This window comes from Talpa europaea (genome assembly GCF_964194135.1).
Source record: "Talpa europaea genome assembly, chromosome: 2".
Classification (NCBI taxonomy): Eukaryota; Metazoa; Chordata; class Mammalia; order Eulipotyphla; family Talpidae; genus Talpa; species Talpa europaea.
In genome coordinates, this window is record NC_140068.1 from 41,091,044 (window position 1) to 41,116,679 (window position 25,636).

The 25,636-nt window shown below is 41.7% G+C and overlaps 1 protein-coding gene across 5 annotated transcripts in view; it reads left to right on the forward strand.

Moving 5' to 3' along the window:
- TRAF3IP2 (TRAF3 interacting protein 2) overlaps window positions 1-23,211 on the forward strand; it is a gene marked incomplete at both ends in the record, with an annotated part of 29,487 nt that extends 6,276 nt beyond the window's left edge. The window contains 7 exons of one of the 5 annotated variants that reach the window (XM_084228582.1): window positions 4,534-4,761; window positions 9,001-9,179; window positions 11,469-11,557; window positions 15,449-15,517; window positions 16,568-16,684; window positions 20,572-20,646; window positions 23,065-23,211. In XM_084228582.1, the coding sequence (XP_084084708.1) occupies window positions 4,534-4,761; window positions 9,001-9,179; window positions 11,469-11,557; window positions 15,449-15,517; window positions 16,568-16,684; window positions 20,572-20,646; window positions 23,065-23,211 (904 nt within the window). Of the gene's footprint in view, window positions 1-4,533; window positions 4,772-9,000; window positions 9,180-11,468; window positions 11,558-15,448; window positions 15,518-16,567; window positions 16,685-20,571; window positions 20,647-23,064 lie in introns of all 5 variants that reach the window. The other 4 variants (XM_084228583.1, XM_084228579.1, XM_084228580.1 and 1 more) reach the window with 4 other exon arrangements.
- Window positions 23,212-25,636: the final 2,425 nt, after the last annotated feature.

The following is a 25,636-nucleotide window of genomic DNA, read 5'->3' on the forward strand; positions in this document are numbered from 1 at the left end:
AGGGATCGAACCAGCGCTGCAGAGGCTGCGGGCAGCTTCACAGCCCAGTGCTCAACTGCTGCGCCACCAGGGGAGACCCAATGTTTGTATTTTTGTTTTGGATTAACACTGCTTCAGAATTGAGGATTACCATGATAACAGATCACTTGTCTATCACATCACCCACCGCTCCCTACCCTCTGTCTCCTACAAAATAAAATCTCTTGGCAGAATTTTAGGCACCAGGGACAAGTCAGTGGAAGAGCTATTTTGGGGCATTGATTCTGAAGTCTATCGAGTAGGTGGATGCTGACTTGCATGCCTCCCCTTCTCACACACTAACAAGTGTGGGTTTGTGTTTCAAAACAGACACCCACAGACACATAGATTTTTTCTTTTCCTCTCCACTTATTTTGAGCTACTCATGAGGAACTATTTCCTATTTGTCTTTGTTCACCAAAAGCCTTGTTATGTAGGTTCAGTAAGTACGCGTTGAGTGACTAAAATGAAGCATTAGTCAATTTTAGTCAAATTTTAGTTCAATAAGTATGAGCTGAGTGGCTAAAAGGAAATTCCTTTTCTCTACTTCCTGAGGAAAGGAATGATCTCTAGTCTTGAGCAGACCCTTAAAGGGTCACCTTTAATTGTCCTATGAGGAAGAAGATTAGAACTGAGGTCAATGGGATTCACAAACAAAACTTTTCCATTCCTTTACCAATTTATTCAATATATATTTACCCAGTCCTATGCTAGGCACTGGGTAGGCAATGGTGAATACAATTGCCATCACGTAGATCACTGGGGAGACAGAAAAGGAGAAATCAGCAAAAAAACCTCAGTATAAATGCTAGGAAGGAAATAACCAGATGTTAGAAAAGACATTTAATAGACAGGATGTCAGCGGAGACCTCTTTGAGAACACATTTAAGCAGAAACCTAAAAGATGAGAGGGTCAAGGAAGCAAGGAGCTTGGTATGGATCAGGTATTAAAACGAGTAAGCTGGAGCAGAGATAGAATGGTGTGAGAAGATGAGGGATGCTAGGGCCATTGTAAGGAATCTGGATTTTATTCTAAGTTAGACTTTTTTAAGAAAACAGAAAATGAACTGTATTATCATAAATAAGGAACTTAGAACACTATTTGCTATCTAGCAAGTGCTTATACATGTAGATATAGATATAGATATATCTTCCAATTAAACTAGCAAGCATTGGTCCAAAAATAGTGGAACAGAATGACTAAAACTTGAGTAATAAAAATATATTCATTTACCTGACTTAGTTTTTATTTAGCAAATTTTCTGTACAACCAGCCAAATTCCACTTCCAAAAGGGAAAACTTGATGTTCAATATTTCTATGTCTTAAACAATCAAAGGACAACACAGTGTACCCTAATAGTCAGTGCCCTAATTTTAAAATAGATAAGGTGGATTATTTTCATCTGCTCACATACACTGAAATAAATTTTTACCACAGGTGGCCATTTCAGAAATTAAAGCTACAGCTAATCAAACACTTAGCCCACATGCTTTAGTGATTTTAATGATATGATTGTTGCTATGAGACAAAAACATGTTGTGCACGAAATAATCTGTTAGAAATCATATGATCTTGATTCAAAGGCCTTTGATTAACAGTACTAACATCGTTTTCTGGAAAAGAAACAAGTCCAATGATTAGAGTTTGGTAGTCCTTATAAAGCAAATAAAACATTATTAGTCACTCCTTAACGGATATAGGAAGCAAAAAATGACCCCAAACAAAACTTTTCAAGGCCACTGGCAGTTTCTTCTCTTTTACCTTGTCTTTCTCTTTCATGCTACCAGAGGGGAGACACTAACAAAATTAGGTAGATGATAGGTAGACAGACAGAGAGATAGAAAAACAAAATGGACAGCAGATGAGGAGACCATCTAGAAAACTCAAGAGCTAGCAAGCAGATTGTGAATCCTAAATGGCCCCCTTTTCTCTGTGTGTGTGAAGTTAGCTTTGTGACTAGTGAGTCTTTATTCATTTTTTTATCAACACGGTAGTAAACATGGTCCTTGCTTTCACTGAGCTTCCATTACAATAGGGAAAGCAGACAAGAAATTTATAAGAATTGTGTGTATTCACACAATCACAAGATAAACACTAAGAAGACAGTAAAATAAGGGATGAGATAAGGCAAGTGGGTAGGAGTAGGGGATTTTTTTGAACAGGTAAAAGCTGAGGCCCCAAATGACATGTTGGTCTGTAAGATAAAGGGTGAAAACTTTCTGGGTAGAGAGGGTGGCAAACTCAGGGTACAAGAGGTGGGCACAAATATGGGGTGTTCAGGGTAAAGAAAGACAGTCAGGTCACTGGGACTGGGTAAGCTTATGAGAACATAGTAAGAGATGAGATCAAGAAGGGCAGTGACCTGACCACACAGATTTTAAGTGCAATGGGAGAACTCGGGGTGGGGATGGGGGTATATCTACAGCTGATTTTGTAAACAGTCCACTCATACAAGACTCATATAAATGAAGGGCTGGCCCCAGTGTGGTGACCCGAAGGCAGCAGCACTTTTGTTCTTTTCTAGCTGGGGAAAAGGAGCAGCAGAGTGACCTACCTGTTACCCCGTAACCCCAACTAGTGATCTGGACCCCCTGGAAGGTATCTGACCTGTCCCTGAAGGCTATAAAAGCAAAATCTGTGCAGCAGATCTTGTCCTAGGCCATAGGAGTCTCTATGGTCCTGTCTCCCCATATTTAGAGATGTCCTCTAAGTCAGTCCTGGCCTCCTTTATCAGCCAGAGGACTGGGAGAGTTCCATCAGATTCTTCCATCATCCTCCCTTTCCTAAACAAATAAGTACCATGGTCAGGCCCAGGAGACATCCTAGGTTGGAGAGGCACGGTCAGTTTTGCCGGAGGAAGTGTGACAGGATGGTGCTGGCTGACGTCACGGGTCAAAGGAGACAAGAGATTGAATCCAGGGAATCTGATCTTGCTTGAGAGACTGGCTTGGGGACATTTCCAGGGTCATCCAGTCAAGTTTCCTGAGTGCAGACAGTGGAGATCTGGAGGTACTCGCGTGAATGAACACTCACTTTTTCTTCTGCTTTATACTTGGGGCAATCATTCCCCTGCATGTGCCTGAAAACTTAATGATGCCTGACTGCTTACTAAATAAATTAAGACTAAAATTCTTAGCCCCTTTTCTCACCCTGAATATTCTGCTTCCACCCTGCCTTAGCTGGCACTTTCTCACTTTTTAGTTTTATTTCACTTTACATCTCTGCATGCATCCTACCTACATCGCCAGCAAACTTGGTAAGGCCTTACTTAATGTCACCAACATGTTCTTGGAAATTTCAACTTTAAGTCAAACAACATGTTACAAAATCAGGTCCTCCAATAACTGTCACTTCAACATCTGCTATATTTGTTTTTTTTTCTCATCAACCTTAAAATGAAAACAATGTTGAGAAAAAGGATGGTATTTAAGGACTTGCTGTACTTTATATCAAGAGAAAAAGACAGACCAATACATGTTTGAATAAATATTGTGAAAATTTCCTTTTTGCCCTAATTAGCTTGGCCTCCTGGATCAGGGGAGATGTCTTACGAAGTGGGTAGAGGTACAATACTTAGATCCCCATGGTTCCTTTGCAGGGTCACCCACCTGACTCTCTCTACCCCTTATCGGCTGGACTGACACCTAAGGTGCATTCCCAGCCTTCTCAGATTTCCCAACACTTGAGCCCCTTTGGGCCTGGGAATATGCTTCAGAGTCTTCCTTCACCTTTACTCAGTTCCCTATATCCTCCTTCCAGCCTTCAGTTCTCATCTCTCACCTGGTAGGCAGGATGCCCTTCTTCCTGCAGGCCCCTGCCACTGCTGGGCCTGGCTAGAGTCAACTTTCTCCTAGGTTTCACATTCACATAAGTCACCACCAGCCCTGGCTTTGCTCCAAGTCTTGTCTTCTCTAACTGCCCTGGTCCCAAGCACGAGTAGGTATTAGCAAGAGAGGACTAAGGAATCTGGGACATCTTGCCCACTGGTTGGCTACATCCCAAGGTATGAACCAAGATTTCATTCATTTACTTCCTAAAAGGGAATAGTGTGAGTGAATGTGTGTGTGTGTGTGTGTGTGAGAGAGAGAGAGAGAGAGAGAGAGAGAGAGACAGAGAATGTGTGTGTCCTTGGGAGATGGAAAGGAGAAAATAGAGATTCTGTATCTGTCAAGGGGATAACTTCTCCTAGCCTTAGGAACTAGAAACTTGAGCTATGTTAGGAAGAGTGGAGTGAGAGAGATTCTTCGTGGTTAGATTTTCTAAAGCAACATATTAAAATAGGAGCCTCTGTGGAACTTTGTACTTTCCAAGTAGAAGACCAGACTCGTGATTGCACAAATGTTTTTATTTAAGAAAAAATGAAAAACAATGGCTCGCCTTAATGAAAACTATCAAGTAAATAAAAGTAATGAAATATGGCAAGCACTGTGGGGTCAGTAACTGATAGCTGGAACCCATAATAGGTACAGATAAAAATTTGCTATAAGCTTACCTCTCCTTTCACACAAGGAAGCTGCATTTTGAATGCCCTGTTTTCTTTGCTCTCTTTGCCTATAGATGGCCGTGACTATCCTCGAGCAGCCTACCAGCAAGTGATCCAGCCAGCTCTACAGAGGCAGCCCCTACCTGGAGTCAGTGTGAGAGGCCTGCACCCTGTGCAGAAGGTCATCCTGACTCATCCCAGCCCCTGGGAACAAGAAGAGAGGCCCGCACAAATGGACTGCTCCCCAGGAGTCCCAAGGTACCAGTCAGTATGACAGGGCCAGCTTTCAGACATTTTAAACACGAAAACAAATCTTGTCAATGCAATCGAGTATCAATACTCTGTTGGTTTAGTATTCAGGTCAGTGACCAGGCCACACAGTGCAATACCTAATAGAGGTTTTTCAGGTCAGGAGGAAATAGAAGCTTGTTGACAAACATTTCTTTACCAGAAATATAAAGAAACTAGTGACTCGTCAAAAATGTCTGGAAGGAAAGGCTCTTATGATGCTAAGTTACATCCTCTTCTTTCACTTTCAGGTCACCTGGTCTTTTAGACTTTGAAATGGATTTTTATTTTTACTGTTACTGACTTTCACCATTAGGAAGATCCTTATTATATCATTATATCTTTAGTCTCTATAACCTTTAAACTGCTTTTTTTACTTTGAAATTCTAATTTTGATAGGTTCTCATTAAAAATAACATGGGTTCTTTTGCTAATAAAAGCATTCACACATGTGAAACACCATTGTTAGATCTTTCCTCCACTTCTTCCAGAAAAACAATCTGGTTTTCCTTGGCTTCAGTTGTCTAACCATTTATTCATTTTTCTTCTCATCATTCTCCTTTAATTCTTCTTCAATATTTCCTTTTCTCTTAGCTTATGCCTCTAAAGTATACAGAAAATACTCATGTCAATGGAGCTTCCTAATTTATGACAAAATTGGAGAGTAAATGAAATGTTTGCTCTTTCTTAAGCACTATTTTTTAATTTAAATTTTATTTTTATATTCCCCATACAATTACAACCCCCTTATTTTGACCCCAAGCCCTCCTTTCTCCGCTCCCCACCACCTATAGAGTGTCTCTGGTTCATAGTTTTTTGTTGATTTTGATATTTTATTTCTTATATTTATTCTTTTCCCTGGTCCCTTATTTAAGTTTTCTAGATTCCTGCTATGAGTGAGACCATCCGGTATTTTTCTTTTTCTTTCTGGCTTATTTCGCTGAGCATGATCCCTTCTAGCTCCATCCATGTTGCTGCAAATTGCATGTGTTTATCTTTTTTGAATGCTGAGTAATATTCCATGGTGTATATGTACCACATCTTCTTGATCCAGTCATCTATTTTTGGGCATTTGGGTTGTTTCCAAAGCTTAGCTATTGTAAATAGTTAAGCACTATTTTTGTACCGCACTCTAAGTAAAACTATATTCTGTTTTGAGAATAGAGTGAGATAAGAATGGCTTAAGTGGATTTTTCAGAAATACAAAAATTGGTAATTAGTTTAAAAAGTTTATTGAGAAGAAAAAGGACAGATAAAGCTCATGCCTACTTTCTCCTTTATTCAAAATCCCACAGGCCCCCAGATTATCTTTTAAGACAGCACCCTTATTTTCTTTTCAACAAAATTGCAAGGAGTTAAAATAGTGGAATAAGTAAAATATGACTTCACAGCAATATAGACACTCTTGCACAAGCAATATCTAAAACTCTGAGAAAACAAAATTTGAGCAAACATCTTTATGAAATAAGTTTGATGTTGATAGGTGAGGCAATAGTAATTTTTTTAAATAAACTTTTATTTTGAAATGTTTTGAGGTTTACAGAAGAGCTGCAAGGATAGCAAAGAGTAATTGCATTTATAACATCAATTTAAGCCTGCTATGGTCTCCTTGGATTTATTTTATCATTTTAGGATAATGAAGAATAAGTTCAAGTAATAAAGTTAATTCTCCTCTTACTGATAATTTGAAAGAAAACCTTTATACAGAAAGTTTACTCTGCCATTAATCTCCATGATATTATTTTGTATGGAAGTTTTTTAATATTATCAGGGTCTTAACATTTCTTTATCAAATGAGCAACCATCTTTTATAGCAACTAAGCAATTTTGGTTATAAAAGGATTTAATGCAAAAAGGATTTAATGCAAAAAGGATGTGTAACTGGGTCCCCATTAGATGAAAACATATTTTATAGGAATTTTCTTCACTATGTTAATAAAAACATGAGTTACCTCCTCAAACATCCACGATTTAAAAACACAATATAGTTAAGATATGATGTAGTTTTATTTTATAGAAATGTGAAATACAGTAGAAATATGAAATATGAAAACATTAGCAATAATTACAAAAATTGGGTCTTTACATATTTTATACTCAATAGTTTTCAAAACTATGAGACAATGTCAGACACAAATATAGCTAACATCCATGTCCCCACTACCTAGATTTTAAAATGTTAATATATTGTCACATTTACTTCAGATCTTTTTTAAAGAAATAAAGCCTTACAGACACAGTTTCAGTACTGCCATCAGTTAGGAAATAGTTAGAGAGAACAAGAACCACTCCATTTTAAAAAGACAGGGATTTAATACAGAGAATTGGGTCCTTAAAATGTGTTGGTGTTGGAGGCATGAACTTTAGGTTGGCCTTCCAGGCATGATCCCAGAGCAACACCACGGAACACAGAACACGACACCAAAGAGGTTGTCTCCCCTGGCACAGTCAGAGAGGCATCAGGTGAGAAAATCACCAGGTACGCCCATTCTGGGTCACACTGCCGTAGCACGATCCAGAATCAGCAAACCACCACCCAAGCAACTATTAGATCCATTCTGTGCCTGCTAGATCTGTGCTGCCAGAAAATGAGTGCCCATAGCCTACCCTTGACGCTGTGAAGGTGTAACAGGATACTGGGGATGCTTCTTGAGGAACTCAGCATTTGGTGATGGCACTTACCCACAGACACCACAAGGGTGGTGCAGGGCGGCCTCCATATCCTTCTGTCTTCCCAATATAGCGCACATGCATCTCAACAGAACATTCTTAACAGAATATCCATGGTTCTCAACAGAACATATATGGGAGTACTGGCAACCAAAATAATAATCATATGATAATGTGGTAGAAACTTCTTTCAAGGGTCATCAAAATCAGATTTTCATCCATAAATAATTTTACACCTACAATTGCCCTTTCTACCCTTTGATACTATCAGGAGTAAAGAGACCTGTCTTTTTATCTGAATGCCACCTATACAGTAGAAAGACTCATAGTGAAAATATCATAATGTGAATTCAAAAATACATTGATATTGCATAATTCATTCTAAGATGGAATAATTTGAAATTTTTGGCACATAATTAAGCTTATGTAAGACAAAACAACAAAAATACTGACAGCACCTCATTTTTATTGACATTAAATAGGTGAAATTAAAGATAAGTAAAGTTAAAAAAAAAGTTAAGTAAAATAACTTAAAATGGAAAAGGTCATTTCAAAATGACTTAGAGTTTGCTAATGGAGTGGGTGGGAAAGACCAAATTCACTAAATGTTACACTATCTTCATGCCGTCTTATTTCAATTTAATTGAAATTTTTCTTTTTAATACACTCTTTAGGGCCCATGATTACAGTTTAGCACAATATTTTTACACAGCTTGATAACAACCACATATATAAAAAGATACATAAAGAGTAAATAAAAAAATAAGACATTTAAAAACAAAGGATCATCAAACCCATAAATACTCCATGACTGGCTCATATGCTAGCAGTTATTCAAATGCCCCACCGGCACGGCCTAGTTGATGGCAGTTGTAATGTGAATATTATTCACAAAGTGATTTATATATATTTTTTAAATATTTATTTATGCATGCAAGAGCTGGGGTGTAGACTAGAAGTGCAGGGGGTGAGAGGATTCACCAGAAACAGAGTAGAGAGCAGAACAGCTGGATTGACTGAAAGACACTGCTGAAGGGACCAGCAGGTGAGACAGGAGAGGTCTGCTGTGCCATGTGGGTCAGCTCCCTGGCTGGGGATACTTGTGCTGCAGAGGCTGCAGATAGCTTTATAGTGCTGCATCTTAACCCCTTGCGCCGCCAGGGAGGCCCCTGATTGATATTTTAATAGGAAGGACTCATAGTATGCTGGGGTCTACTTTAACACTACTCTTGTCTATTACCCATTCATTTTGTGGGTGACCCTGCACATGTGCTTTATCTTCCTAATTAGATAGTCCTGGAAAGAAGAAATCAACTCCTGTTTCCCTCTTTCAACTTTTAACACAGGCCCTTACACATGGCAGAATTGCTTTTTGACTGAACTTTTTGGAGCAACCCTCCTGCCTCTGCCTCAGAAAAAAATGGTGACAGAGGAGAGAGGTAGTTCAGTGCTCTCTTCCCATAGTTCTGAAAGCCTTTCTGTCCCTCAAGGTTTGCCTTTGTAAAAAATGACAATTCACTGTTATATATTTGTTTGCAGGGACCAGCTGCATAACCAGCCACCTAATAGAGCTGGAGCTCCTGAGGAGTCCTTCGAGTGTCCTGCAGAATTGAGGCAACAGGGTCCTCAGGCTCTGTCTGCAGCAGCTATTCCTAGACCCCCAAGTAACCCTCCAGCCAGAGGAACTCTGAAAACAAGCAATTTGCCAGAGGAATTGCGTGAGTTGTTTGCAATGTTGTTCTTTCCCTCTCATCAGGTCTTATATTTTAAGAACACTTGATGATATCCATGAAGTTGGATAGTTCTCATATACACCATGAAATGAAATCTACTTTTTTGCCTTTTGCTGAAAAAGTAGCCAGCATTTTGCATGAATGTTTTTAGTGATTTTGATATTATCGGCAATACTCACAAGGTGCTTACTCCTAGATTTTCATAATAGATACTCCAACAACAAATAACTTTTCTAAATGTTCTCTTGAGTGGACTTGTCCCTGGATAAATTGATTGGCTGTCCAAGTGGTGTTGGTCAGGGATGCAATGTCTCATCATAAATTAGCAGCAGCCATCAAGAATAAGGTCATTTCCTGTAGGAGTGAGCAAGCAATCTTGTTTGGAAAAAGTGGTCTCACATTCTCCAAACTACTTTACAACCAAATGCAAACTAAGGCTTTTATTTAAAGAAACATTTGACTTCATGTCAGGTGATGACTCTTTTTTCCATATTTTGCAACCAGAACCGGACATGTTGAAATATCACCAGAATGTTCTCATATTAAGATCAGTCAGGACAGTAAGTTCCAGAAATCTTAAGAAACCAGCCACTACTTGTGAATGAGTTATATTCTGTTATGCTTGCTAGAGAAGCACAAGTGATTCTAACAAGCCCTTTCCAAGACTGTCTACTTCTTTTGAGCCAAAATTGAATATGTTAATTCTTCAATATGTTAATTCCTATTGGGGGATCTAAACTCTTTATTCATTTAGGATCTGAATGATTTCTGTGACAATGATCCAGTGTTATTTTTCATTCAAAGAAATTTTTCAAATCTTCTTAAAATCCTATAGATTTTCATTCTGAGAACTGCCCTGCAAAAGATATAATCCTACTGTTGGTCTACAGATCATATTTATTCTACCAAAATCTATAAAGGGAGTTCCAACATTCTTGCATAAGAGTAGACTGAGAAGAAAATTGAGTCTCATAATATAACCAGCTGCTTAAATGAATCCATATGGTCATTGTACACAATTTAGAGGTATATTTCAAGAAACAAGAATATAGGTAGCTATAGACTGACATATATTTTCTTTCTTTTTTTATTTTTTAAAGATTTATTTTTATTTATATAAGAACTGGGGTGCAGGCCAGAGGTGCGAGGGCTGAGAGGATTCACCAGAAACAAAGTGGGGAGCAGAACAGGCAGATCTACTGAAATATACTGCTGAGGGGAGCAGCAGGTGAAACACGAGAGGTCTGCTGCGCCATGTGGGTTAGCTCCTGGTCAGAGATCGAACTCAAGCCGAAGTGGCTGGTAATAGCTTGATAGCATGCCACCCCTTTGCCACCAGGGAGGTCCCCCAACACATATTTTCTCTCCAAATCCCTTTCTTCTCTACCCTCTGCTCCAGAGGCCTCCTGAGATTTAGCCCATCCATTCTAGACTAAAGTCAAACACACAGAGATTATTTATCTCTCACGTGAATATACTAGCCAGATCATTTCCCCAAGCCAGAGGCTCTCATCCTGACTGGGTAAGTTTCTGGGCATAATGCAGGTCAGCTGGTCTACACTGGCCCAGGGAGGACAGTGACACTGGGCTGCCTAGGGGTGGTACTCTCCCTCAAACTGCCAACATTCTTACTGACATTCCTGAGCTTTGCCTTAATCTACTCCAACTTTTTCACCTCTCCCCACCAATGAATGGATGGAGGGGATGGAGGGGATGTCGAACGGGGGGTGGGGTGGGGGGGGTGCGGGACCACTTTCTCCCTCCCCCCTCACTTGTCTTGTCAAGAATTCAGGCAGCAAAGAGTTGAATGAGATCAAAAGAGGACGCTGCTGAGTGGCCCTTCAGCAAGGCCCAGCTTCTTGGCCTGCCGTGAGACTATTCCCTGGGTGCAGTGCCAAGTGTCTCTAAGAAACCATGCGGTGACCTGATCTTAAGAACCCACAGGTTCTGTGTGATGGATTTTTTTTGTTAACACATCATGTGGTTTTTCAGAAGACCTCCTCAGCCTGTCTCAGTCTGCCATCTCTTTCCTCTGTGCCTCTTCCCTCCATGTACCCTGAGCAGTCTGGGCTCACACCCTGCCCCCCTGGCCTGCCGATCTCAGTCCTGAGCACAGCCATGCACACTGCTGCAGCATAAACCAGAGATCAGCCACATCCTGAGGATTCCCTTTATTATTCAAGAAGGACAAAAGGTGTTTCGTACAATTTTCAAGTGTTGTTGAAAACAGAATAATTTGACTGGTTTCTAATAAATGTGAAAAATCTCTTTTAGGGAAAGTCTTTATCACTTATTCTATGGACACAGCCATGGAGGTGGTGAAATTCGTGAACTTTTTGTTGGTAAATGGCTTCCAAACTGCAGTAAGTATTTTATCTAAAGAGAAAACTGAGTAATTAAAGTGAGAACAAGAAAAGAAAAGCAAAAGGAGAAAAAATATAAATGACTCTTGATGTTCTAAACTATATTTTTTGATTTATTTGATTCAGAACTGTTTATGGATATAGGTCATTATTTTCTAGATTTTAAACTATCCAGTTTCCAGCTTTCCCCACCTCCCCTGACATGCTTTTGTTGTTGTTGTTGTTGTTTTTAAAGATTTTTATTTTATTTATTTATACAAGCACTGGGTACAGTCAGAAGCACGGGAGGGTGCAAGAATTCACCAGAGCTAGAGGGAGAGCAGAGCAGGCAGACTGAAGAAACACAATGCTGAGGGGAGCAACAGGCAGCAGGAGAGGTCTGCGCGCCATGTTGGACCCTCGCCAGTGGCCGGGGATCGAACCGGCGCTGTAGAGGCTGCGGGCAGCTTCACAGCCCTGCGCTCAACCGCTGTGCCACCAGGGGAGGCCCACCCCTGACATGCTTTTTAAGTGATGCCAAGTACCCCTGAAGAGCCAGAACATCGTTAATGCCGACTACATAAGCTGCTGGCCCAGGACCTGCAGGACACGCAGCCTCTTGCTGCACTTTGTACTTTGTACTTTTGCACCAACCATGCCTGCTCGGCTTGTTCTTACTGCATTGCAAAAAACTGCAGATTTCACCAGGTCACCTACTTCTTTTACAAGGTCCCTTTACTCTGCCCTGTGTTGTGAGGTTTGGAGTAAAAGCCCTAGGGCCAGGCACCGCTGCCATTCCATACCTGATGCAGCAGTGATGCTTCTGGGCATTGTGTTCTGGTTCCAGAACCATGACCAGGTTCTCAGCCCATCCAGTGTAGTTCTAGAATAGACTTAACCCAGTCCTACTGTTCACTGTGACCTTGGCCCAAGAAATCTCAGGAATCACATACTCCTCAACCCTCCTGCAGTGCTTTGAAACAACACAGCTTAAGGCCATGTAAGTTCTTCAGGATACATACAATACCACAAGAGGCTGCTTGGAGGACTGGCTTTCCTTAAACCTTGAGATCACTTTTTTCCCTTCCCAGAGGCCTCCTTGGGCTATTTAGTGATAGTGATTCTAGAGAGGACATGAATTAAGGGAAATATCTCTGAATAGAAGTGTGGAAGGATAACAAAGGAATACTTAATAACTAAATATCAATTTAAAATGGTTAGCATTATTTAACAGCTTTTCTCTTAATTTTTCTTATTCTATAATACTTAAAATAGGAACACCTGAAAGTTTAAAAAAAGAATACTACTTATACAATTCAACTTCATTTCTCTATAGAGACCAATACGCAATTTCTTATTGTTGGAATAAGAAAGCACTGAGGCAACCATGACTTAAATCAAATTATAAGACATGGAGGCCACATTTTATCACAGTTCAGATAAGATCTTGCTTTTGCTCACCTCCGTATAAATGTACTGAGGAAGAAGTCAGGTTTTTGTGGCCTTAGGAATCAGCGGCTGCTTAAGTTAAGGAAAGTCTAAAAACAGGACAAATTTTAAAACTCCAGGTAGATTTTTAGGGAATCCACAGGGAAGAGTACAATTATCCCAGGACTAGCAAATGTAGGGAGTTGCAACTTCACTCTCAGATCTAGAGAACAAGAGAGGTGTGTCCTCCCTGAAGAGGGCAATCTGCTTCATTAGGTCACCATGAAGTACTTTAGGTTGGGAAGCTTAAGCAACAGCAATTTCCTTCCTTCCAGTTTTGGAGGCTAAAAGTAAGATCAAGGCTTCACAGGGTTGGTTTCATTCTGATGTCTCTGTCCTTGGCCTCTGTCTGCCTTACCTTTCCTCTGTGTTTCCTAATCTTTCTCTTTTTTTATTTATTTTAATATTTTTTTATTTATGCATATAAGAACTGGGGTTAAGCTAGAGGTGCAGGGAGTGAGAGGACTTACCAGAGACAGAGTGGAGAGCAGAACAGGTGGATCTACTGAAATACACTGCTGAGGGGAACAGCAGGCGAAACAGGAGATGTCTGCCACTCCATGTGGGTTAGCTTCCTGGCGGGGGATCAAACTTATGGCTCAGTGGCTGACAATAGCTTGATAGCACTGAGAATTTAACCCTGTGCCACAAGGAAGTTCTTGTTTTCTAATCTTTCATAAGGACACCTGTCATATGGATAAGGGCACACACATAGGCCATCAGACATTTTCAAATAAGAATTGTCCAAATCAAAAGGACAGCCATTCCATTTTTGATGTTCTACCAGTAAAGAAATTTATTTCTGGTGGGTATTTAGTTCTGTATACATTTGACAGTTTGGTGTGGACAAGGCATGATTTCACTCTATAGGAAGCTTAAGACCAACTAGAAGAAATGAGGCAGACATAAAAGAGAAACTGAGCAAATGAGAGAATGTCATAATAATGTATAGTTTGTACCACTAGTGGTTACAATAGGGTAGAGTTAGCCGAGGTGAGGAGGAGGAAGTCAGCCTCCCAGAAGAGTCACAGAGCAGAAGGACTTGCATTGTACTTTTAGGGTGCAGGGGACACAAATGTAGGGGAGTAAAGTAGACAGGGCATGTAGGGGAAAGAGGGGTAGGGTTGAATAATGGGTGGCATTGAAAGCTTACTAAATGGCCAGGATTTGCTTTGATTAGCCCTAAATGGGGGAGTGACATTTAGGGCAATTGATCTGGGAGCAGTGTGGGCTGAATCAAATAACTCCTGCTCAAGGATACTCTCCTAGAATCTCTCTTTCCAATATAGAATCCTTTTTTGAATTGAGAGCACCTTGTATATACACACACACACACAAAAAAAAAAAAAAAAACACACACACACCCCTACCTCACTGCCTGCAAGGACAAATCTGAGCCCAAGAAAAGCCTTTTTTTTTTTTAATAAGAATTTTTTATTTATTTTTTAAAGATTTATTTATTTATTCACACAAATAAATACAGTCAGAAGCACAGGAGGGTGAGAGAATTCACCAGAGCCAGAGCAGAGAGCAGAACAGGCAGACTGACGAAGTACACTGCTGAGGGGAGCAGCGGGCGACACAGGAGAGGTCTGCGCGCCATGTGGGACCCTCGCCAGCGGCTGGGGATAGAACCAGTGCTGCTGAGGCTGCGCGCAACTTTGCAGCCCAGCGCTCAACCACTGCGCCACCAGGGGAGGCCCCCAAGAAAAGCCTTTTTATTTAACCTCCTGCAAAATGAGAAATAACTGTTTTTTTCCTCCACTTTGAATACTCCTTCAAAGACTTGATTTTTCCTATCAGTCTTTTTGAGGCTAAAATGTTGCACTTCTTGACTCATCATAAACCTTCTCCCCACCATCCAGTAATTTTTTCTGTGACTATTCCTTGAATCAGCTCCAAGTTTCATACAATCCTTTTAAACATATAGATCGAAACTGGACATAATACCATAATAAACATCTGGCTAACACAAGTAAAATACCACAATTGTATCTCAGTACTTGCATGCCTAGCCATTAAAATGTTCCAGAATCATGTTTGTCTTTCAAATTATAGATATAGATGGATATAGAAGTAGGTAGAGATATATGACATGTATATTGCTGACTTAAATCCCACATGGTGGTCTGCTATGTGTCTTGGATTTTAAAAACCTAATTATTATGTAGCCAAAGGTATATTTTGATGTGTGCCACTGTATGTATCCTAATTATAGATATAAAATACTTAAATGCCTACTAATGTTACAATAGGGGACATTTTAAGAAAATTGTTTTTTGTTTTTAGACTTAACGTGGTCCTCCCTGCAAAAAGCCTTAGTAACTTTTCTGTTTTAATGTATAGTCTCCTGTGTTTTTCGTTTGCTCTGCATCTCAAGAAAGCATTTCACTTAAAGTCACCTCCTGCATCTTTTTCTTATAGATTGACTTATTTGAGGATAGAATCCGAGGCATTGATATCATTAAATGGATGGAACGCTACCTTAGGGATGTAAGTACATTCCAAAATTCTGAGCCTGTTTTCTGCTGAGAAAGACAATTAGCCTGTGAAGTTATTTTCTGAAAGAAGCACGGTGTACCCACCACGTCCAAAGCTGAGAAAATCCCAACAAAGCCTCCCTTGTTGGCAGCTGTGCAAAGATTTAGAAAGGAAGGATGGGGTCGCCCTCCTGGACATGCACAGGCAGGAAATAACAGTCAAACCAGACACAGGTGGTTGATAACAATCAGAGCAAACAATTTTTTGACTAGAATAGGAAAGGAGGAAATGAAGGGAGGGAGCGGCAGATTTCAATTTAATCTGAGGCCACCACAAGTGTTTTGTAGGATGGGGCTGAAAAGCTTTCTCGGGGTGGCCTCACACCACACCACCCCCGACACCCCCTCACAGCCCTGTGATTTGTTTTCCACGCACTAAATCTACACCGGCCACTGGGACACTTTGCGCCTTAACAAGATAAAAATTGATCGCTACCAGCGTGTCCCAGGCAGCCGCCTGGGTGCTTCTTCAGGAGGGAGCAGTGGGGGATAGTGTCTCGGCAAGCTGGGTTTGCAGCTTTTCCTTTTGTCTGCAGCCTGATGTTTGCTTTGTGCTGAAGGGTCTGTTCCTCCTGACTGTGCTGACGCTTACAGGCAGCACGCAGGGCCTTGAGAGCTCAGTAACTGACAGCTTAGATCCAACTGCAGGAAGGCGGGGGTTTTTCATCACTGGTGTTGCATGGCTTTTTTGCCCTGATGCAGAATCACTTAGTGACTCCGGCTTTCATTAGACGTTTATTAGTAATGGTTGTGGGAAAATGGTAGGCAAAACTGCATCCATTTAGCAGAGTTCCTGTTGGAGCCATTTGCTCTGCGTGTTTGAAGGGAGACAGAGCGGAGACAGGAGCTGCCTGCGTGGGGGCAGTGCCTCTCCCCGCCCCCCACCTCCATCCTCTGCATGTCAGAGAAGGCTTACAGTCCTGCTGGCCAGTTTCCAACAGCCTTTACCAAATGGACTACACTTCACACTTCCCTAAACATGCTTTCTCCCTCTCATTAACAGAAGACAGTGATGATAATCGTAGCAATCAGTCCCAAATACAAACAGGATGTGGAGGGCGCTGAGTCGCAGCTGGACGAGGATGAGCACGGCTTACATACTAAGTACATTCATCGAATGGTGAGTGGTGAGGGAAACCCAGAACCCGACAGCCCCATGGAGATGGGCTCTTTCTTTAGTGAAGCCCTGTCCTTCACTGGAGACCAATGAAAGGCAGCGTGTTGATGGGTGAAGAACCCCAGGTTCCAGAGGAGATGTTGGTTCTGGTTCCTTTTACCTTCGGGACCTTGTCTCTGGGACTCAGTATTCCTATCAGTAACAAAAGGAGAATAATCTGTGATCTCTGAAGTTCAAATTCTGGAAAGCAGTGCTCAGCTGGCTTGGTTGTTTATCATTGATAGTGGAGTCATGGGAGGGATGGGAGAAGTGGCTGTCAGGAGAGCACGCTCTTGCTTCTGGGTCATGTTGCATCTCCTGCTCTCAGAGAAGCAGACTGGCCTAGTATAAGGGACACATGCTATTATGTCAGTTAGACTGGATTCAAGTTCGGCTTCCTCATGTGCACGTGTGACTATAAGCCAGCTGCTTATACCTCCTTGTGCCTCTTCATAAAATGGGTCACTGATACTACATTGTTGTGAAGATCAAATGAAATAATACTATGAAGGATGTGGCACACATCAGATGCTAGATGAGGGAAGGAACTGCTCCTAGCTCATGATAGATAAGCGACATTCTGCTCTCACAACTGAACTCTGGGGCCCGGTCAAGGTAAATCCAGTGGGAGAAATGTATTGGATATTAGACTTGCTCAGCCTCTGCTAGAACATTCTGAGTGAAAATATCCCCCATATTTGGGCCTGGCTGTTTAATGGTCTAACAAATTTCCTGCTTCTGTGACTGTAGTGATGCTGTAGAGACCATTCCTGCTTGACCAGGATGCTGGGCTGCAGTTGTGACTTTTAGGCTCTCCTAGGGGGTGTCCATATATGTGCTGGGGACAAAGATGGCTCTGGACCTCCCACCCAATTCAACCAGAGTTGGTGTACCTTTTTTAGATTTGTTTGATTAACAAGGATTCTGAGATTTTTTTTTAAATCTTGAAAAAATTGCTTGTCTCCATCTCACCTCTGACATTCAATGAGGGGTAGGAAGGAACCTAAAATGGGGATAAAATCTCACTGACCAGGCCTCCCTGGGGTTAAGCACAGCACTCTGAAGCTATCTGCAGCCTCTGCAGCATGAGTTCAATCCCCAGCCGGCAAGGGACAACTCACATGGCGCAGCAGACCTCTCCTGACTCGCCCGCTGCTCCCCTCAGCAGTGTATTTCAGTTAATCTGCCTGTTCTGTGCCCCACTCTGTCTCTGGTGAATCCTCTTACCCCCCACACCTCTGGCCTGTATCCCAGTTCTTGTATGCATAAATAAGTAAATCTTTTTTAAAAAAATCTCACTAACCAAAACAGGAAGATGGGCAGGAAGCAGTAGTGGCCCAAATGAAATAAGTAAGCACCACAGGCAGGAGGCAGGAGGCAGTCGGGCAGTGAAGGGCTATGCAGCTTTACCTCAGAGGAAGGCCAACTGCAATCAAAGTATGTCCTGTGGCTCAAAGGAGCACAGGACAAAGGCAGGGTGGGTGGGGGTCCCTCATCTGGCCTTTAAGGATGTCTAGCTCCTCTTTTGCCAAGCGCCAACTGCTTATTTGAGCTCAGAATCAACACAAAGTAAAAGCTGAAGCAAGGGTAGTAAGGACAAAGGATAAGGAAATAAATTTCCCCCATTCCATTCTCACCCAGTCTAACAGCCCATGGGCAGGGACCAGAAAAGTTACCATTTCTGCCCAGAAAGGTCATGGTCAGTTGGCTCTGGGTGCTCCAATCCCTTGACTGACTGCTGCATGTCTACATGGCCCCAAAGCACCCCATGTCCTGTCCACATCTCTAGGAACCTGCCTGTCCTGGGAGCTGACAGCTGGTGTGTGGGAAGGGCTCCAGGTCCCCACAGTTCTGAGGAAACCTGCCCAAGCTCTGCTAGTGTGTGGCAATACTAGGCAGCCATTTATACTGCTCCACCTCAGAGCTGTGAATGTGTCTGGCTGTGAACCAGATGGTCCCCAAACTCAGTCTCTTCACTCAAAGTCTTGGGCCTTTCCTTATCATTGAAGGGGGTTTAAGAGGCCAGATAAAGAAGTGCCTTCCTGAATACCTGGCTGACTTCCTGATCCCCTCGAGGCAGGAGAAAATTCCAGGAGAGAGGGCATAAAAGGAACCTAAGAGTAACTGTATCATAGAGCCAATGGCTTCCCAGAAAGCCCATATCTGCAAATATGAGAAAATTAAAATGCTTTCTTGATGACTGGGTAGCCTAGTGGGTAAGCAAAGTATCATAATAGGTGGTATCCAAGAAGTTACAAACTAAATTCAGTCCTTTACTGTTAATTTAAAAACCCCATGTTGCTTCCCCTCATGTGTTTATGGTGTGGTTAGTGCTTTCAGTTGCATAGCGCTTGGGTCATCTTAAAATATGCTTTTGATATTGTCTTTTGATTTTTAAAGGTGGATGGTTTTGAGGAAACTTCTTCTGAAGGATTTGTGTGTTGTAATTGTGTGTGTGAGTATGTGTAGGTATGAATGTGTAAGCATGTTATGAGGGGGTTTCTGTGGTGAGTTCAATAATCAGTCATCACTTCTGTCGCTTTTCTGTTCTGTTTTTATTCTCATACATGAAGAAGCCCTCTCAGTTATAAAAATCAATTGGGGGCCTCCCTGGTGGCGCAGTGGGTTGAGCACAGAGTTGTGAAGCCATCCACAGCATCTGCAGCATGGGATCTGCAGCATGGGCCAGCCAGGGAGATTCCCACATGGCGTGGCAGACCTCTCCTGTCGCACCCACACCTCCCCTCAGCAGTGTATTTCGGTCATCTGCCTGTTCTACTCCCCACTCTGTCTCTGGTGAATCCTCTCACCCTCCTGTGCCTCTGGCCTGTACCCCAGCTCTTGTATAAAAATAAATAAATCTTTTAAAAAAATCAATTGGAAGATTAAATAGTTGGGAACACATAATTTCTCATCTCCTTGTCATCACATGACTGAACACTTGTGCTAGTCACAGGATTTGGAAGATTCTAACCCCATCATATTGATAATTCTGGTTTTGATAGTGTTCTTGGCAGCTAAATATTTGGGGGCCACTGCATTGTCAGAGCAAATTGGAACTGGTGAGAGGAACGTAACACTTGGCAAACAGAGCTCTTTACCACAGCCTTTTCTCCACTCCCTTCTAAGCCATCCTGTGTTCTAGCTGCAGGGGTGGGCTAGCTGGTCCCAATTACACCAACATATGCCAGCACCTCCAGATGTTCGCTTATGCTGTTTCCTTGGAGAATATACTTACTCTCTCCTCCAATTTTTCCTGATTGACCAAAGGACCCCACCCTTGTAACTGACTTTCAAACCACTACTATAGAATGGATGGCCCCATTGTGAGCTTCCACAGCAGCTTGTCTATACTTTTCACATTGCACTGTGGTCGGCAATTTACCTTTCTGCCTGCTCATTAAACTGCTGGCCTTGTGAGAATGGGATTTGTATCTGCAGTAATCTGGTGTACTGGTTCTCAAAAAAAAATTCCTGACTTGTAGCATTTGCCCATTTCCATGGTATAAATGCTCTCACCAGGGCCAATTTCAGGCTGCCAGTGTGAATTCACTGAACACAGAATTGGGAAGAGATACAGCTAGCTTTTGCAAGCTGATGGGAGCCAGCTCAGCACACCCTGGAAGGTATCCGAATCCTTGAAACTCTAAGTCTACACACAGCGTGACTTAATAGGCTTCAATAAATGGTTGACAAGTAAGTGAAGAGTATAGATGTGTAATGAGGAGAGCTTAAAATTTAAGTGTGTAGCACTCAAATAAGGAAATTGGACTAAAAATACTGTGTGGGCTTGCATGTGTGCGTGTTAGCTCCTCATCCTCATTCTTGAAATTAAATTTGTTCTGTTCCAGATGCAGATTGAGTTCATAAAACAAGGAAGCATGAATTTCAGATTCATTCCTGTGCTCTTCCCAAACGCTAAGAAGGTAAACAAAATTAAAAAAAAAAAAAAAAAAGCTTTAATCTAAGCTTTGGTGTTTTTGCCATCTGGGATTTTAAGTAGAAAAAGTTGTCAACTCTCTTATCAGTCCGTAGAGATGACAGGGTTACCAGAGAGATCAACAAGTTGTACCACACTGTTCAGCAGCATGAATCATGAAGGGTTTGGAGTGTTATCTGATGGACCATCGCTGCCCTAATTGTTCAAACAGCCATTACATACAAAGGAAGCAGTTTGTGTTCAAACTCATGAGAGAAAAAGAGACTGTTCATCTGATACTTCTTATCTCTACATAAGTCAAGATGTGTACCTTATTATTAGTTTTTTTTTTTTTTTTGCTAGCTGTTCCACCAAAGTATTTTGTTCCACAAAGTGCAACTCTCAAAGCTGTAGAACACGGCTTAAATCTACAGTTACCAGAGTTAACTTTGCTGTGGTTCCTATGAGGGTTTTTGCATTCAAAGGTATGCCAGCAGGTCGGGGAATGGCGACAAAAACCATATGAAATCATGTGCCAGGCTGGGCAAAGGGAAGCAGTCGTGACAAACAGACCACCCCAAACTCTGACCCAGCTTCACCCTGGAGGATTCTTAGATAACAGGACCCCCAGACTTCTGCCGTAGATGAGGGAGGGTCCTGCCTATGTGGCTGAGACACCTGGGGTCATTTCGTTCACAGCCTGCATGACAGTATGCCTGGCCGTCCCAGGCTCTCATTGCCCTCACTGCACCATCTCCTTACTGGTCTCCCTGTCTCCACCTTGACCCTATACATCCCCTGCTCTGTTATCCAAGAGGAATATCCAAAATACAGATCTCTTCCGTCTCTCTTCAGCTTAGACATGTGTAGTTCCCACTGACCGTAACAGCACACCCACCTTTCTTAGCATGAAATAGGAGGCAACTTAAAAGTGGACTGTGCTCACTTCCTCAGTCTTCTCTCTTATCACCTTTCACAGATACTTCACAGATACTCTCTGTTCTGGTCCTCCTGGACTGTTTCAACAGGCACTCACATGTGCCATGTTCTTTTGTATTTCTGTGCCCTTGCACTTCATGTTCCTTCTGCTTGCAATGCTCTTTCCTGACTTGTCCGTCTAGTAAGTTCTTGCTTTTCCTTATATCACCCAATCACTCCAGCCTCTCCTGACCACCCTTGCCCATGCCAATATTTTCTTTTGCCTCTCTTGAGAGCTCTTAATTGTAGTACCTTGAGTAAGTGGTATGTAGTTAAGGGTGGAGATGCCGGGAATAATTGTTTCGAATCACTGGAGCATAGAACTAGAAAAAGAAGACCGACTTTTAGTTGGTTCGATTACTGTTTTTTAAATTGTCTTCGATTGTCTTTGAACAATTTCCCTGTTACTTGTGATCTGGGCAGAGTGCTCTGACCACATGCCCTATTGGTACAACATTGCCTAGAAAATAACTTCTTTTATAACTTCCTCGAAGCAGTTATTTGGGTGTCCTCAGTGCCCAGCTTGGTGTCTGATTTATAGCAGATGCTGCTTCTGAGCCCATCCTGCAATCCCCAAAGGACCCCATCTACTCAGAAAAAAACTTACAGGATCCTATCTGCACAGCCCCCTTTATGCCTCTCTCTCTCTGTTCTAGTCACAACAACCTTCTAACTCCTCGAACAGATGAGACAGACCTCCACCATAGGACCTCTGCACTGGTTGTTCCTTCTGCCTGAACCCAGATATCCCCAAAACTCATTCCCTCTGCTCTTTTAGGCCCTGGCTTATTTTCTCAGTAAGACCATTCCTAACTACCCTATTTAAAACTGTAGGCCTTTTATCCCTGCCTCAGCACTCCTTATCCCCTGTTTTATTTTTTTCTACAGCATGTATCACTATCAAACACACTATACATTTTCCTTATTCATTATCTACCTTTCCCAATAGAATGAACACTCCATGAGGGCAGTCTGAAGCTGCACCCCTCTGGTCCCTGGCTTACAATTTTGGCCTTTGCCTGACAGCAGGCCTTGTGGGCTCTTTCTACTGCAGGCCTGTGGCTGGAGTAAAAGGATAATGAAATAGATTAAGTCCAGAGCTTTGGCATGCTTCTTCCAAAGCCACAGGGGAATTCACATCACTCTGCATGACCTCTGTCCTACCCCTTTTATGTGAGGGTGGTGAAAAGCATGTTGAAATGCAAAGGGCAGGTAGCCTGGGAGACTGACAGAAAATGCTGTACACGTGTGGTTTCCATAATGAGATATACAGCTTGCACCTGAAGCCAAGAGCCTTTCACAGATGAATGTCTTCCCAAAGTTAAACAGCACAACTTGGAAGGAACAGCCCGGGAAGTGAAAGCGATAGACGTGCGGGAACCGGACATGGGGTCTGGAATCCAGGTTTGTCCCTGATGGCCTTTGCTCCTGTCGCTCTCTCCCACAGGAGCATGTGCCCACTTGGCTTCAGAACACTCACGTCTACAGCTGGCCCAAGAATAAGAAAAACATCCTGCTGCGGCTGCTTCGGGAAGAAGAGTACGTAGCTCCTCCCCGGGGGCCTCTGCCCACCCTTCAGGTGGTGCCCTTGTGACACCTTCCACGCCGGGTCAACGGGGCCCCTTCAGACAAGAACAAAATCCCTGTCTCACCAGCATTCTTGTAGCTGAGGCTGGTTGACAGCATTCGTGGTTGTTTGTTCTCAGTCCTTCCCTAATGGCCCTCTGACCCCAGAAAATCCGTTGTGCAGAGTACACTTCCTTCTGAGATCTAACAGGCCCTGTGTTAGAAATGGAGGATGCCGGGCTTGCTCTGTTTTCCCTGCCTCTGAAACCCTCTGCAGTCTCAACATGTCTGTCTGGACCTCTCAGTGCTTAGCAAGTAGATAATATACGTGATGTTACAATAAATGTAAACCACCATGCATGCTGCCCTCGCTTAAGGTGACTTTTACGAGTTAGCCAGATGCTTTCGTGTACTCATACCAAATGGATTCATGGACAAATAATAAAATGTTTACTTTTTTGTAAGATTGTGTTTCCCTTATCTCAAAGTAGATAGGTATATATTAATTTATAATGGGCAGTTGCTTGCAGGGATATCAATAAAGCTGCTTAGAGATAATATTAGGTAAATGTAACTGACCGCTCTGTATGCAAGGATTAAAGCCAGAGAGCTAAATAATCCTTTGTAATATAATCTTGAAAGCTTTATTCTTGTAGTAAAACATTTTAACAAAACAACGTTGTACAACACCCAACCATAATTATAAATAGAGACTGCCTAAATATGTAAGAATATTTATATGATGTATGTAGTAATAGGGGCTATATTATTTAGGTTAGAATTGCAGTTGGGGAGCTCCATGTTCTAGTCTTGTTCTTCCACTAACTGTGTTGCCTTAACCAAGTTCTCCCACTTTTCTGAAACTCTAGAGACTGGTTGATAAAATGAATGGATAAAAGTATCTCTAATGATCCTACAAGGTTTAACATCTAGGACCTAAAATTTAAATACTCTTTTGGGGAATGACTGAATTTTAGTAATTGTATCTCTCAGGGGATAAAATTACATTTTCTTAACAGAAACATTTTCTTCTTTATACACCTTCAGTGATACCCTCACACTAATCATTATGTATATGATTATATCACAAAAAGAATGTACTGATATCAAAAAAAGAATGTACTAATATATCCATATATGAAATACATATATATGTATCATTTACATATGGCCAAAGTTAGTAAGCCAATAGAAATATTTGGGGTGTGAGAGCTACTGCTTCCCTTTATTGTCTACCTAACTTCTTAAACAAGTTTCAATTGTAGAATCTGATAGTTCAACACAAGTCACTGTTGGGACCACAAGTACTTATCAACTATTAATAAGAAATTTTGCTAGTGCTAGTGAACTGAAAAAAATACTACTTCCATTTGTACTATCACCTAGATGTCTACTGGGTAAGGTGAAGATCTTTGTTTTTAAAAAATAGGAAAAGAAAAGCTGCTATACCCAAGCACTCATTTGTAAAACTCTGTGACAAGTACCTTCAGCTTGGTTGCATTTGAGCCTGGTAGAACTGACTTTTTTGTTAAATGCACCCTCAACACAAACTCTAAGTCTTCTTTCTTTTTATTATCTCTTTTTGGGGTGACACCATCCTTAAGGATTCTATACACAATTGTAAATAACAGGACACTGGCAAATATTTCTCTAAAATATTTCTGGTTTGCAAAGATTTAATAATGTGATATGTTATCCCTTTTCTCTCTTCAGAGACCTTTTCTGAATACTTAACTACTATTCCTAGGCCAGGTGAATGAGGAGGGAAGATCCCTGGTGATGCACAAAAAATATTATAGCAAGTAGCAGTGGTAGACACACACACACACACACACACACACAGAGACACACACACCACACACACACACACTCCACCCCCCCAACCCCCGGCCAAGAAATGAAAGTTTGACCCCTGAAGTTTCTATGAAATCTGATGACCAGGAACACCGCCCTGACACTGAGATTAGCACTAGGTTTATTTAGATATAATCCTGGTTCTCATGCATTCATCAGTAGCTATTTTGGGGGTAGAAGGCAGCTTAGGGCTGACTCAGTAAAAATAACCTCTTCGCCTCAAGACATTATTCAGACCTAAACTGACTTGTGGGTGGGCGTGAGGTATGCAGAATGCAAGATTAGGTTATTGTTTAATACTTAAGGAGTAACAAAATTTTACAGGTAATTTTTAACCTGTGACTGGTGTCTGCCTACTTAAACTTATATTTTGTTTCAAGACAACTCAGACATGCCCACAGAGTACCCGAACCATTTCTCAGTTCAGTACTCAGAAAAACTGTTGCTGTCGATACCCTTTTCTCTTTTTTCCCCTATTAAATGATCTATTTAAAGACTGAGTTTTGCTCAGAGTCAGCAAGGGCAGCAAAATCTCCATTTGGAACATCCTTGACCTTGTTTCACGAAGTTTTGTCAAAAGCGTTTTCTTAACCTCAGCC